Below are 13,862 nucleotides of genomic sequence, written 5' to 3'. Positions count from 1 at the left end.
GGGTCTCTGGCGCTGTGAGGCAGCAGTGCTAACCACTGTGCCACCGTGCCGCCCACAATTTGGCTTGCAAGTGCTCAGTGTTGACACTGGGTGACCGAAGCAGGTAAGTATTTAAACTCCCAGCAATGCTATTTCTTATCTTGATTGGACCAAACATACTTACATTTTTGAAAAGAGTAACATCTTACCTTGCAGGTACATTTCTTCCCCTTCTGTAAACATCTGGTTGCATTTGCTGCATCGTGCACAACTCGGATGATAATGTTTGTCACCTGCCTAGAACCAAAAAAATGCTTGTCAACAATCATGTTTGAGAAACAGCTAATGATAAAGCATACAATTGTACTGGACAAAACAAGGTTCTGTACTTGGAAATGTTATAGTGTGAAATCTCGAATTTTGATTCAAATGAACTAGCTATCCAAGGATGAATTAATTTGCTTCTCCTAGACTTTACCACCATTCTGTAACTGAAATCATACTGCAAATAGCAAGCAGCCAGTGATGCAATACCCTGACTGTTCCACTAATTTGGAGAATTCAAACAGGCAACATACTTGCAACTAAAAAAAGCATACTTGCAACGACAATCTCTTGGAATTCTTCCAGGTCTCAGCTTCATGTAAATATGAATGACAATATGCTTACAACTGAATTCTCAGTGTGACTCCTGACAGGGCTTGTTGCCCGTGAAATTGTGAGATGACGAGTAATTTTCAGACATAAGCCAAGCTGCAATCAGCCACAGTAACAAATGAAATATCTTTGATTGTTTAGTGCAGACATAATGAGCAATACAGGACATGCCAGATGATTGAAGGATGTAGATTAAACCAAAACAATTTTCAGGGGCAAGATGGTACATGTAAAACTAAATAGGACTTTAATGAGTTATCATTTTAAAAGTTAACAAATACTGGAGCTTTTTGATACAGAATGTAAATGTGGTTCTAATAACAAGTCAATGACCTGAAACACTGGATGAGATTTTTCCAGTCCTATGCAGGCTTGAAGGTGGGGCTCTAGGAAAACAGGGAGGTCAAAAAGCAGGATGGTACTCTTAGACATTCCCACTTTGGGGGATCATTCCCAGGAGTTGGCTGAGAATTGAGCCTGCCTGGTACACAGAGATGGGCAGCCCTCTGACTGGGAGTCCATACCCTGTGCTTAGTAAATCAGTGATCCTAGAAGCGGACAATTACATTACATGGAAAATTGTTCAGCTGGTGTCACTGGTGTCAAGGGTACTTTCAGAATCCTCCTTTATGAATGCAGCATTGGTATCCTGAAGTGCTTTGGAAAATCTAGTCCATTAAATATTCACAACTCTCATGCTCTCCCCACAGATGTGCCAGACCTACTGGGGGTTTCAGGTATTTTCCATTTTTATTTCAACATCTTAGTATTTAGCCCTTGAGAATACATACCTTGATGGTGGCATTGTGTTATCTATACTGGGCAGGTTCCTGGTTCAATCATTGGTCTGTGTTAAGTTGCCTTATCCCAACTAATAATTGAGCATTGGATATTATTGTCTTGGCTGGAGAAGAAAGTTAAGCTAGGCTCCTTGCTGTTGCTCGCTATCCAATAATGTCTGCTCATGCTTACTCATCTGTGCTTGCCTGGTTGGTTCAGGACTGTATTTGGCTGCAATGTTTTTTACAAATACCCACTGTCCTTGAAAATGGAGCTCTGTGCAGAGCCTCAGAATCAGAGTACAGTACCTTCAGTTGAAAAGAGAGACACCTGACAATGAAAGAAATTGCCTGCTCTGTTGAGTGAAGCTCTGCCAGATGTACTGGAGTAAGCAACGTGGCACCGAGCCAAAGCAAACCCCGATGGATAAATTGGATGAAGAGATGTGGCAGTGAAGCAATCATGTCATGAGCTACAGATATTTGCTGACTGCAAACTGAGCAGGTCTTCAGGGAGGGAAGAGAGATGGATCAAGCAGCTGTTGTCTTTTCACTCCCATTCCACCTGTATTTAAATTTATGGCCTTGTCTGGGGTGGGGCAGGGGTTATTAACAACAATGCAACAGCAATTGAAATACTTTCAGAAACAACAGAAACATATTTACCAAAGTATTAGTGGTCAATTACTATTTTTACACTCTTTCCACCCATGAATATATCCTACATTTTTGACTATAGAAGCATTTGCAGTCATGAGTTGGTTTTTAGCACAATACAATAGATTAAGTCACTGCCTCAAAAGACTGAAGGTGCTTTCTTTGTATTGCCTTAAAATTATTGGTCCCACCTAATGCAACTACTGTTGATAAAAATATAGAGTTGACTTATGTTTTTTCCACATTTCTCTCTATCACATACTGACAAAGGTCTGTCTACATTTTACAAATATCTTTCCTTAACTCCCACAGTTTTCCTCTCTTGCTCATTCCTTAAAATCTACTTTATTAGCTAAGGTTTTGATCACCTGACCCATGTTTCCTCCGTTGGAACAGTGTCTATTCACATTATTTACCTGAGACAGATACGTCATTCTCCTGCATTCAAGACAGGTTGTTGAAAGGACTTGCAGAATGGATATAATAGAAACTTGACTGAAAATTAACTACAAGACACAAAGGATTGTGTTACAGGACAGCGAGGGATTGAAATGTGTCAAAACCATGAAAGCGAGCTTCAACAGGCCCATCAATGCCCTGTTAACCTCAGCTTGTAATATATTTAGGAAACACTAGTTTCTTGTTTCCCTTCATTACAACAGCAATGACACTTTAAGAGAACTTAGAATCGTAGAGTCACAGAGATGTACAGCATGGAAACAGACCCTTCAGTCCAACTCGTCCATGCCAACAGATATCCCAACCCAATCTAGTCCCACCTGCCAGCACCCGGCCCATATCCCTCCAAATCCTTCCTATTCATATACCCCATCCAGATGCCTTTTAAATGTTGCAATTGTACGAGTTTTCTCTGGTAGCACATTCCACACATGCACCACCCACTGCGTGCAACAGTTGCCCCTTAAGTTTTTTTTATATATTTCCCCTCTCACCCTAAACCTATGCCCTCTAGTTCTGGACTTCCCTATCTCAAGGAAAAAACCTTGTCTAATTACCCTATCCATGCCACTCATGATTTTATAAGGTCACCTTATAAGGTCACCCCTCAGCCTCCGATGCTCCAGGGAAAGCAGCCCCAGCCTATTCAACCTCTCCCTATAGCTCAAATCATCCAACCCTGGCAAAATCCTTGTAAATCTTTTCTGAACACTTTCAAGTTTCATAACATTCTTCCAATAGGAAGGAGACCAGAATTGCATGCAATATTCCCAAAGTGGCCGAACTAACGTCCTGTACAGCCGCAACATGACCTCCCAGCAACACTCCCTAAAATCATACCACTAAGTGTGTAACTCCTGCTCAGATTTGCTTTCCCAAAATACAGCACACTGCATTTATTTAAATTAAACTCCTTCTGCCACTCCTTAGCCCATTGGTGGATCTGATCAAGACCCTGTTGTAATCTAAGGTAACCTTCTTCGCTGTCCACTACACCTCTAATTTTGGTGTCATCTGCAAACTTACTAATTGTATCCTGTTGGATGTGGGAGTTGAGGGAGTATTTACGTGCTACTAAGAATTATATCTGCAATAAATGCTGTTGGTTGGCAATCCTATCAGATCAAATTGATTGGTTGGGGCGACAATTAGAGGCAATGAGGAATTTACAAGAGAAAGGGGGTGTGATGGAAGGCAGTCCTAGGAAGGAAAACAAAATCACAGATACAGTGACAGAGATGGGTTAACTCTAGGAAAGGTAAAAGAGGTAGGCAGGAGTCTTCTGTGGCTATCCCCATCTCAAAAAGTATGCTGTTTTGGAAAATGTAGGGGTGATGGATTCTCAGTGGGATGTACCATGAACAGCCAAGTTTCTGGTAATGAGACTGGCTCTAATGCAATAAAAGGTACATTGAGTCCCAAGAGATCGATTGTGTTAGGGGACTCTAGTCCGAGGCACAGACAGACATTTCTGTGGCCAGCAGCAAAAAGTTAGAATGGTGTGTTGATTCCCTAGTGTCAGGATCATGGACATCACAGACAAGATGCAGAATGTTCTCAAGGGGGAAGAGGGGACAGCAGGTTGTCATTGTATACATTGGAACTAACGACAGAGGAAGGGAAAAGGATGAGATTCTGAAGGGAGAATATAGAGAGTAAGGAATTTTAAAAAGGAGGTCCTGGAGAGTAGTAATACCTGGATTACTCCCAGTGCTACGAGCTAGTGAGGGTAAGAATAGGAGGATAGAGCAGATTAATACATGGCTGAGAAGCTGATGTACAGGAGAAGAATTCACATTTTTGGATCACTGGATCATTGGAATTTGTTCTGGGGTAGAAGTGACCTGTAAAGAAGGATGGATTGCACCTGAATTGGAAGAGGACTTATATACTGGCAGGGAGTTTTGCTCGAGCTGCTCAGGAGGATTTAAACTAGTAAAGTGGGGGTGGGTGGCACCCAGGGAAATAGTGAGGAAAGAGGTGGATCTGAGACTGCTACAGTTGAGAAAAGAAGCGAGTCAAACAGTCAGGGCAGACAGGGACAAGGCAGAGAACAAGGTAGGAACGATAAATTAAACTGCATTTATTTCAATGCAAGAGGCCCAACAGATAAGGCAGATGAACTCAGGGCATGGTTAGGAACATGGGACTGGGATATCATAGCAATTACAGAAACATGGCTCAGGGATGGACAGAACTGGCAGCTTAATGTTCCAGGAAACAAATGCTACAGGAAGGACAGAAAGGGAGGAAAGAGAGGAGGGTAGTGGCGTTTTTGATAAGGGATAGCATTACAGCTGTACTGAGGGAGGATATTCCCAGAAATATATTTGGGAATGTTATTTGGGTAGAACTGAAAAATAAGAAAGGGATGATCACCTTATTGGGATTTTTTTGTAGACCCCCTAATAGTCAGAGGAAAATTGAGAAACAAACTTGTAAGGAGATCTCAGTTATCTATAAGAATAATAGGGTGGTTATGGTAGGGGATTTTAACTTTCCAAACATAGACTGGGACTGCCATAGTGATAAGGGTTTAGATGAAGAGGAATTTGTTAAGAGTGTACAAGAACATTTTCTGATTCAGTATGTGGATGTATCTATTAGAGAAGGTGCAAAACTTGACTTACTTCTAGGAAATAAGAGAGGGCAGGTGACTGAGATGTTAGTGAGGGAGCGCTTTGGGGCCAGTGACCATAATTCTATTAGTTTTAAAATAGTGATGGAAAAAGATAGACCAGATCTAAAAGTTGAAGTTCCAAATTGGAGAAAGGCCGATTTTGATGATATGAGGTAAGAACTTTCAAATGCTGATTGTTCGCAGGTATAGGGATGGCTGGAAAATGGGAAGCCTACAGAAATGAGATAATGAGAGTATAGAGACAGTATCTTCCTATTACAGTGAAAGGAAAGGCTGGTAGATGTAGGGAATGCTGGATGACTAAAGAAATTGAGGATTTGGTTAAGACAAAAAAGGAAGCATATGTCAGGTTTAGACAGGATAGTTCAAGTGAACCCTTAGAAGAGTTTAAAGGCAGTAAGAGCATATTTAAGAGGGAAATCAGGAGGGCAAAAAGGGGACGTGAGATAGTTTAGGCAAATAGAGTTAAGGAGAACTTAATTAGCTAAGAATAGCTTGGAATGTCATAAGGTTATGAAACATGTTATCAGAATGTGTGTTTGTTCTGTGTTTCACTCTGCCCAATATACATGAAGATATTGTGCAATGAGAGCACACAGAATCTTGTATCCTGAACTGACAACAAAAGGGAACACTTAGTGAACTGTAATAGGGTCACAGAGTCAACATGGATTTCTGAAGGGGAAACTACATATGGTGAATCTGTTAGAGTGTTCTGAAGTTGTATTTTGCAAGTTCATTCAGGGGACCCTATTGGATTTTCAATGAGGTTCCCAGAAGATCTTATAAACATACCATTGGGATTCATGGGATTAGAGGTAAATATATTAACACGGATTATGAATTGATTACTAGACAGAAATCAGGGGATGGGAATAAGTAGGTCATTTTCAAGCTGCCAGAATGTAACTAATGAAGGTTTCACAGGGGTCAGTCCTTAGGCTTCAGCTATCTACAACAAATCCATTTCTCTGTCTAGAACTCAGGGTTACAATCTCAGATTAAGGCGCAGATGATTTAAGACAGTGATGAAGAAACGTTCTTTACAGTAAATTGACATTTCTTATAATCATTTAGGATTAAATGGGATATACATCTCAGAAATGGCCATTCAGCCCAACTAGTCCATACTCGTGGTTACATGCCACTCGAGCCATGCCCCAAAACTTCCCACATCTAAATCCTCCAACTATTCTCTTCTCCCTCATATGCTTTATCAATTTCACATCCAATTTCCACCCTGCTCTCACCTTCACTTGATCCATCTGACTCCTCCCTTCCCTTCCTCAACATCTCTGTTTCTGGGGATAGGCTGGCTACTGATATACACAGCAAATGCACCAACATTCTCCCATAACTCCTCTCAATTTCTTCAGGTCAAAGGTGTGGCCATAGCTAATATGGATTCAGTCAAGACCCTTATGAATATTTTTGTGTTTCAATGAGATTACATCTCATTGTACTAAACACTAGGCAATATAAGCCTGATGTACCTACATGGGCCCCACTTATGTTTATCTCTTTATGGGATGCATGGGATATCCCTTATTCAAATTTTATTCAAGTCCCTCTCCACAACACTTTCTCTGTACATCAATAACATCATCAGTGCTGCTTCCCCCTCTCCTTCTGAATTGGAAAGACTTATCAATTTCGCTTTCCATCCTATCCTCACTTTCACCTGGGCCATATCCGACTCCTCCCTTCCCATCAACAACATTTCCATTTCTGATTCTGGTGAGAGGCTAGCCACAGATATACACTATAAACTCACCAACTTACACAATTATTTCTATATCCATCCTCACATCTTGCTTCCTGTAAGGATTCTATCCCATTTTCCCAATTTCTCCATCCCTCATACATTTGTCTAGCTTCCTCCAAATCAATTGATAATATTTCACTTTGACTACGCCTTGTGGGGGTAAGTTCCATATTCTCATCATTTTTTGGGTGGAGAAGTTTCTTCTGAATTCCCTATTGGATATCTTAGTGACTATCTTATATTGATAACATCTGGTTAGGCCTTTCCTCACCGAGGAAACTCTCTGCATCTGCTTATCTGAATACTTCATTATTTTAAAGAAGTCTATTAGTCACCCCTTGCTTCTTTCTGCAAGAGAAAGGAGAATGAGTCTGTCAATCCTTGACTGAAAGCAGTGTAAGTCTTGGATCATTCTTTTAAATCTCCCTTTTATGAAGACTATATATTTTTAAGGTATAGCCTGGTCAAGGTTTGTTTCATCTTTAGCATTAACCTCCCTATGCTTCAATTCTGGCTTTCTCGGAATAAAACCTGGTGCTCAGTTTGTTTCCTTTTTAGACAGTCCTGTTAGCCAAACGCTGAGGGAATCCAGGGATGTAAGAAACATGCGGGTAGCGAGAATTGACATAGAATTGATCTTATTGAATGTTGGGGAGGTTGGAAAGGTTGAATAGCCTGGCCCTGCTCCTCTTTTTTATGTTCTAATGTTCGTATGATGACGAATGCATCACACTTTCACGACAACCCTTGGGCCATGACCACCCACAAACCAATTTTTTTTATCCATTTCTCAAAGCACAGCATTTTTGTGTTGAGAAAACTCCATTGTGCAGCAGACAGTGGACTCATAGCATCAGCTGCTAAAAACTAAACAGGCACAAAAGTTCAGAGCACTGAATTGCAGTTGCAGTCTGTCATTAGAAAACATCAGATTGCAATATCTTTCAGTATGAACCAGCAAAACAACTTTCTGAAATTTTACCTCTGGATGTGGTAAAACTTCCACTAAAGTCCATTATGAAAGAGATGTTTGAAATGAAGGCCTTTCCTGCATTAAGAATACCATCATTACTAATCAAGTTCAAACATATAATTAAATGATAAATGCTTTAAAATACTTGATACAGAAGCAAAATGCCTAAGCCACCTCCAAGGTGTTTGCTTTGGAAACAGTTGAGCGGATTGCATCACTTGTGTTCTTTAAACTTAGAAAATGTAACAACACTATTAAGGCGTTAGCTCTCATTAAAGCAAAGTTTGCTGGCATCAGGCGTGGCTGTGCTTGTTCACACACTTAATAATGTAGCATATTCTCAGAGCTGTGAGAAACCTTCCTGCAGCTTTTTCTCCTCACTGCATTTGATGCAGGCCACTTTAATCCACAGAAATCAGCACCAAAGAGGAATTTCCATTCAGTGTGCACAAAAATATTCACTTAATGTCTTCACTGCGCTTAGACAAGGAAGTACAAAAAGCTAACATGTGAAATCTTTAGTCACTTTATCCTTCTAAATCAGCCACATCACAATGTGGATACACAATCAAACCATCGAAGACCCTTTCCACGAAGTGATGGAAATGCACATTACCCTTGACAGCTCTTAGTCTAGACAGATGCATTAGAGGAGCTTGATTGAGCAGCTTGTAAAACACACTGCTCCGTCTGGTAGATAGAGACTACCATCGACAGGCTTTGTTTTACTATACATGCCAACTAATTACAGGCACCTAATGAGATTCAGTCAACAATAAATCTTACAACCCTACAGTTAACATTTAACTGATTCAAGCTCAGATAACCCACCTTTGCCCTACTTGCCTTTGCTGTGAATGAACACTGCTGCTCTCCCATTGACAATCTCGATAAACTACTTCAGGTCTAACCAGTCACATGACTGAGGACAAGGGAGCCTTGAAGCTTGTTTGTTCACAATTCCTAGCATTGTCAGTTCTATTCACACTGTATATTGCAGGTGTTGCCCTTACTATGTGAGTGGCTTTAATCCAATTGTGGAAACAATTATATTTCACAGAATCATAGATCTGTCATGTCCCTGAAATATAGAATCCAAGCAGCTGCCTGGCAGGATGACATTTTTGTCAGCTTAAAATAAACATTGAAGTAAAGAGTAACCAATGTGTAAATATGTTTATAAAAGCCATTTTACTCTTTCATCGTTGTAACTTATCAATTCACTCACAATGAATATCTACAGAATGAATTGGATTCACATACTATCTGCTTCACATTCATTTTGTACTTCTGAAGTATTCATAAGCATGGTCATTGGGGGAGATAATGGAGGGTAACTTCAGCAATGGAACATCCATTTCCAACCAGTAGTTTTGGCTATGGTTGCAATAAAACCTAAATCTAAATCTAACTCAAATCTTCTTCAATGGGACGTTCTGTCCATTTTCAGTCGGATGGCAAGACGAGGCAAGTTTTGCCCAGTACTTCTCAATGAGATACAGCCTGGAAGGCTGGTTAACTAGGTGTTGTTAATCACACAGGCATATATGATCTGTATAGTCTCAAGATGGGATATGGTGGAATGATATGAGTATAAACACTATAGGGTTTAAAATTGGATAAAACAAACATTGATAAAGATTAGAATGACACATTTTATTTATTCTATCCTCGGTGAGTCAAAGCACTTTGCCTGGGCTTTGTACTTCCTTCTGAGTCATTCATATTTGTTCTTGGTCAGATGGCTGTCATAACAGGAAGTTTCCCAATGATCCACAGAAGGATTAGATGGTGGTCAAGACAGAAAAGGTGAGGGATGGAGAAGAGAACAAGATAGAGGTCTTTGCTAGTTGAAGGATCAGAGGAGAGCAGGCAGCTACTGAGCACTCCCCATTTATAACAGTTAGCTAATGCCCACTTTGATCCAACCACTTTCCAGCACATAGTTCCAATGCACATTGCAAAAAATCATGAGAAAGGTAAAAGACTAATATGTTAGGTTCCACCCAGGTTGATGGGAAAAAGGGAAAAAGGAAAAAAGGAAATTAGGTAGGTTATGGATATATTACTGCACGTTTTTCTCTCATGTTTCCATTTCAACCTCACCCAATTTTGGGCAGAACAACTACTAGTTTCCCCTCCTCTGTAATTATCGATGCTCTCAACCACATCTCCCTCATCTCCCACACCTACCCTCAATCTCCTTCCAAAAAGAATAATAAGAATAGAGTCCTCTTAGTTCTCATTTACCACCCCACCAACTTCTGAATCCAACACATCAACCTTTGGCATTTCCACCACTACTATCAGACTCCATCACCAAAAAGATACTTTTTCCCCACCCCTGTCTGATATCCGCAGGGACCGGTCACTCTGTGACTGTCTCGTCAACTCTACACTCCCCACCAAACTCACACCACACCCGGTACCTTTGCCTGCAACCACAAGAGGTGCAACATCTGCCCCTACACCTTCCCTCTCATATCTGTGCAAGGCCCCAACAATCCTTTCAGATCAAGCAGAGTTTTGTCTGCACATCATCCTGCGATATTAAAGGATTAATTTGCTTTGCTGATCTGCAGGAAATTAGATGTTCTGAGGCTAGGGTGGAATGTCTCTGCCTTACAGGTAAATTGTAAGGAATTTACATTCCCATCCCCCGCCATTCAGAGCCATTTACCTGGTCGTTACCTCGTTATTGAAGTAGAAGAATTACATTATCACCCCCTATTCAGAAATCAGTAAGAACATTGTAATTAAAATTCTGACTATTCCCTGCAGTTAAAAAATGATTCACAACAGATTTGACCATTAAGGAATGACTTACCTTAATTGTTTCTGGAGATGATCAGGTCACTGAATTGTGTCTTGAGTGGCATGTGACTGTGAGGGAGTGGCTGAGGGTTGTCTTGTGGACATTACTGACTGTGATGTAAAGATTTTGTACAAAGGAAGGACTGTTTCCTTTGTTCAAAGAGATCTTTGACAGAGCTCTGCAAGCCCTGAAAAGTGTGTTAAAGGGTTCCTCCAGAAAGCTTGCACTCTGCTGTGCTTAGTAACACTTTGGTTGTTCACAGAAGTTGTCGTGTTGCAGATGCATCAAGTGTGTAAGAATCTCAAGAAAAAAATAACCTAACAATCCAACCTGATCCATTGTATCTATTGCTCCCGCTGTGTTCTCCTCTTTATTGGGAGACCAAACACAGACTCGGGGACAAGTTCCTGGACCTTCTGCGCTCTGCATGCACTAACCAATATGACCTTCCAGTTGCCATCCATTTTAATTCCCCTTCCCACTCCCCAGGCAATGTTCATCCTTGGCCTCCTCCACTGTCAGAGTGAGGCCAAACAGAAACTGAAGGAACAACAGCTTATATTTTGCCTGGGAAGCTTACCACTCACTGGCCTTAACGTTGACTTCACCAGCTTCAACATCCTTCCTCCCCCAGCCTTATCCCATGTCTAGCCCTCCCCCTCCTTCTCGCCTCCCTGACTTGACCTTACCTGTCCATCTCTCTACTCATCTATCCACTCTACCCTTCCCACTGACCAATCACAAGAACCTCCTACCTATCACCATCCCACCTACTCTTTCCCCAGCCCTACTCCCCTCCCCCTATTTACTTCTGGCCTGCCCTTCCCCAGTACTGATGAAGGTTTTCGGCCCGAAATGTTGACTTTACTTCTCCTTGGATGCTGTCTGACCTGCTGTCCTCTTCCAGCTTCATACCTATTGAAGCTAATTTCTTTAGTTTAGATGTTCTCATCATTGTTGGCAAAAGGAACAAGAACAATTTCTACTAGTAGTCAAATAATTATGTTTATATCTATTAAATACTTAAATGTAGAACCACTTTATAGAGGGTCGACATGAGATATTTCCAAAGAAATTTTATTTAATTCACTTTTAAAAGATGTGAAAGCAACATATTGACAATAATATATTGTGCAAAATGGGCGTTCATCTCATAATGTGCGATGTCCATGAATGATACAATAACGATACTCATGAACGGAAATAAAATTAGGAGGTTAAAAATCACACAACACCAGGTTAAAATCCAACAGATTTACTTGGAAGCACTACCGTTCGGAGTGCTGCTGCTCAATCACCCAATGAAGGTGATACCACCCCCTGAGAAAAAGACCAGGAAATGACAACACCACAGGAAATGGCATCATCAACCCAAAGAAACCCAAACATATAGATAGAAAGCAGGAATTATCAGCTTCGCCCAGAGGCCCACTGAAGATGTTACCTAGTAGGGTGATGAAAAGTCTGGAAATGAACTTTCTAGCTCAGCGAGCAAACCCCCACTTCCAGAACCTCAACCTGAACTACAAATCTTCTCAAAACTTGCTATCACCCTCTGCCTTTCTGAGAAAATCTTTTGAGGCTGCAGTGCAAGAAGAAAAAAAACTAAAACAATTGTTCTTTGAAAATCCTCCCAAAGAGTTCTCCTCAATGAGTTCTGAATGAATTGCTTCCACAGAGGTCCCTTTGATAACTGACTATGGTTTTGCCAGCACACTGACTGAAAGCCATTTTGAACTTTTCATACCTTATTCTTTTTTTCCCTCAACAATAATTATTGGCAAAAATATTATATTGCTAAATGAATCTCCGTAGAGAAAGTTCAGAAAAGGTGAGGACGGAAGGTTTGATCAACAGTAGGAAAACAGAGTATGGGAGTAAAATTGCAGGGAAGATAGAAACTAACTGTAAAAGCTCCTATAAATATATGAAGAGAAACATATTAGTAAAGACAAATGCTGATTCCCTAACAATAAGAAGCCAGGGAAATTATAATAGAGGACAAAGGAATTGCAAAATAATTGAATGCATACTTTGGTTCTGTCTTCAGAAAATAGAACACAAATAACCTCCCAGAAACGTTGGGAAACCAAGGGTCTAGTGAGAGGGTAGAATTGAAGGAATATTAGAGGAATATAGTGCTAGGAAAATTAATGGAGTTAAAGGCTGATCACTATAGCCTGATAATCTACATTCCACAATACTCAAGGAAGTGCCCTGGGAATATTGGACACATCGGTAATTATCTTCCAAAACTCTTTTGAATATGGAACTGTTCCCACAGTTTGGAAGGTGCCAAATGTAATCTTACGATTTAAATAAAAAGGAAGAGAAAACAGAACTACAGAGCAGTTAGCCCACCATATGTAGTTAGGAAAATACAAGAGTCTAGTATGAAGGATATAATAACAGAAAACACTTGAATTGCCTAACTGGGATTGGACAAAGCCTGCATTGGTTTATCAAAGGCATATTTAATGAACACAATGGAGTTTTGAGAGGATGTGACTAGTAGAATAGACAAAGGAGAACCAGTTGACGTGATACATTTGGATTTTAGGAAGTTGTTTGATAAGATCCATTCAAGAAGTTAGTGGACAAGTTTAAAGGACACAAGCTTGGGGTAATATGGATTGATATTTGGTTAACAGGCAGGAAACAGAGGGTGGGAATAAATAGGTCTTTTCTAGGTGGTGGGCAGTAACTAGTGGGGTACTGCAATGACTGGGATGAGGGAACCATAAGCAACATTTCCAAGCTTGCTGACAACACAAGACTTGGCATGATTTGTACATTTTGAGGAGGATACCATGGAGCTTCAAGGTAATTTGGACCAGTTGAATGAGTGGGCAAACACATGGCAGATGGGATATAACATGGCTAAGTGTGAAATACTTACACATCAATGTGAGAAATTGAAGGCCAGAGTACTTTTGAAATGGTGATATATTGTGAAACATGGATGTACAAAGAGATCTGGGTGTCATTGTACACTCATCAATAGATGTTGCCAGGCAAGTGCAGCAAGCAATTAGAAAGGCAAATGGTATATTGACCTTCACTGCAAGAGGACTTCAGTTCAGAAGTAGGGACATATTAACTGCAGTTATACAGGACATTGATAAGACCACACCTGG

The 13,862-nt window shown here is 40.6% G+C and overlaps 1 protein-coding gene across 1 annotated transcript in view; it reads right to left on the bottom strand.

Annotated features, from left to right (window-relative positions):
- Positions 1 to 13,862, bottom strand: part of ablim1b (actin binding LIM protein 1b) — a 254,903-nt gene that overhangs the window by 90,571 nt on the left and 150,470 nt on the right. Inside the window, exon 7 of the mRNA XM_072557362.1 lies at positions 189 to 276. Coding sequence (XP_072413463.1) covers positions 189 to 276 — 88 coding nt within the window. The remainder of the gene's footprint in view (positions 1 to 188; positions 277 to 13,862) is intronic.

The sequence above is a fragment of the Chiloscyllium punctatum genome, chromosome 38 (assembly GCF_047496795.1).
Source record: "Chiloscyllium punctatum isolate Juve2018m chromosome 38, sChiPun1.3, whole genome shotgun sequence".
In the NCBI taxonomy this organism is placed as follows: Eukaryota; Metazoa; Chordata; class Chondrichthyes; order Orectolobiformes; family Hemiscylliidae; genus Chiloscyllium; species Chiloscyllium punctatum.
This window is presented reverse-complemented; position numbering and strand designations above follow the sequence as displayed.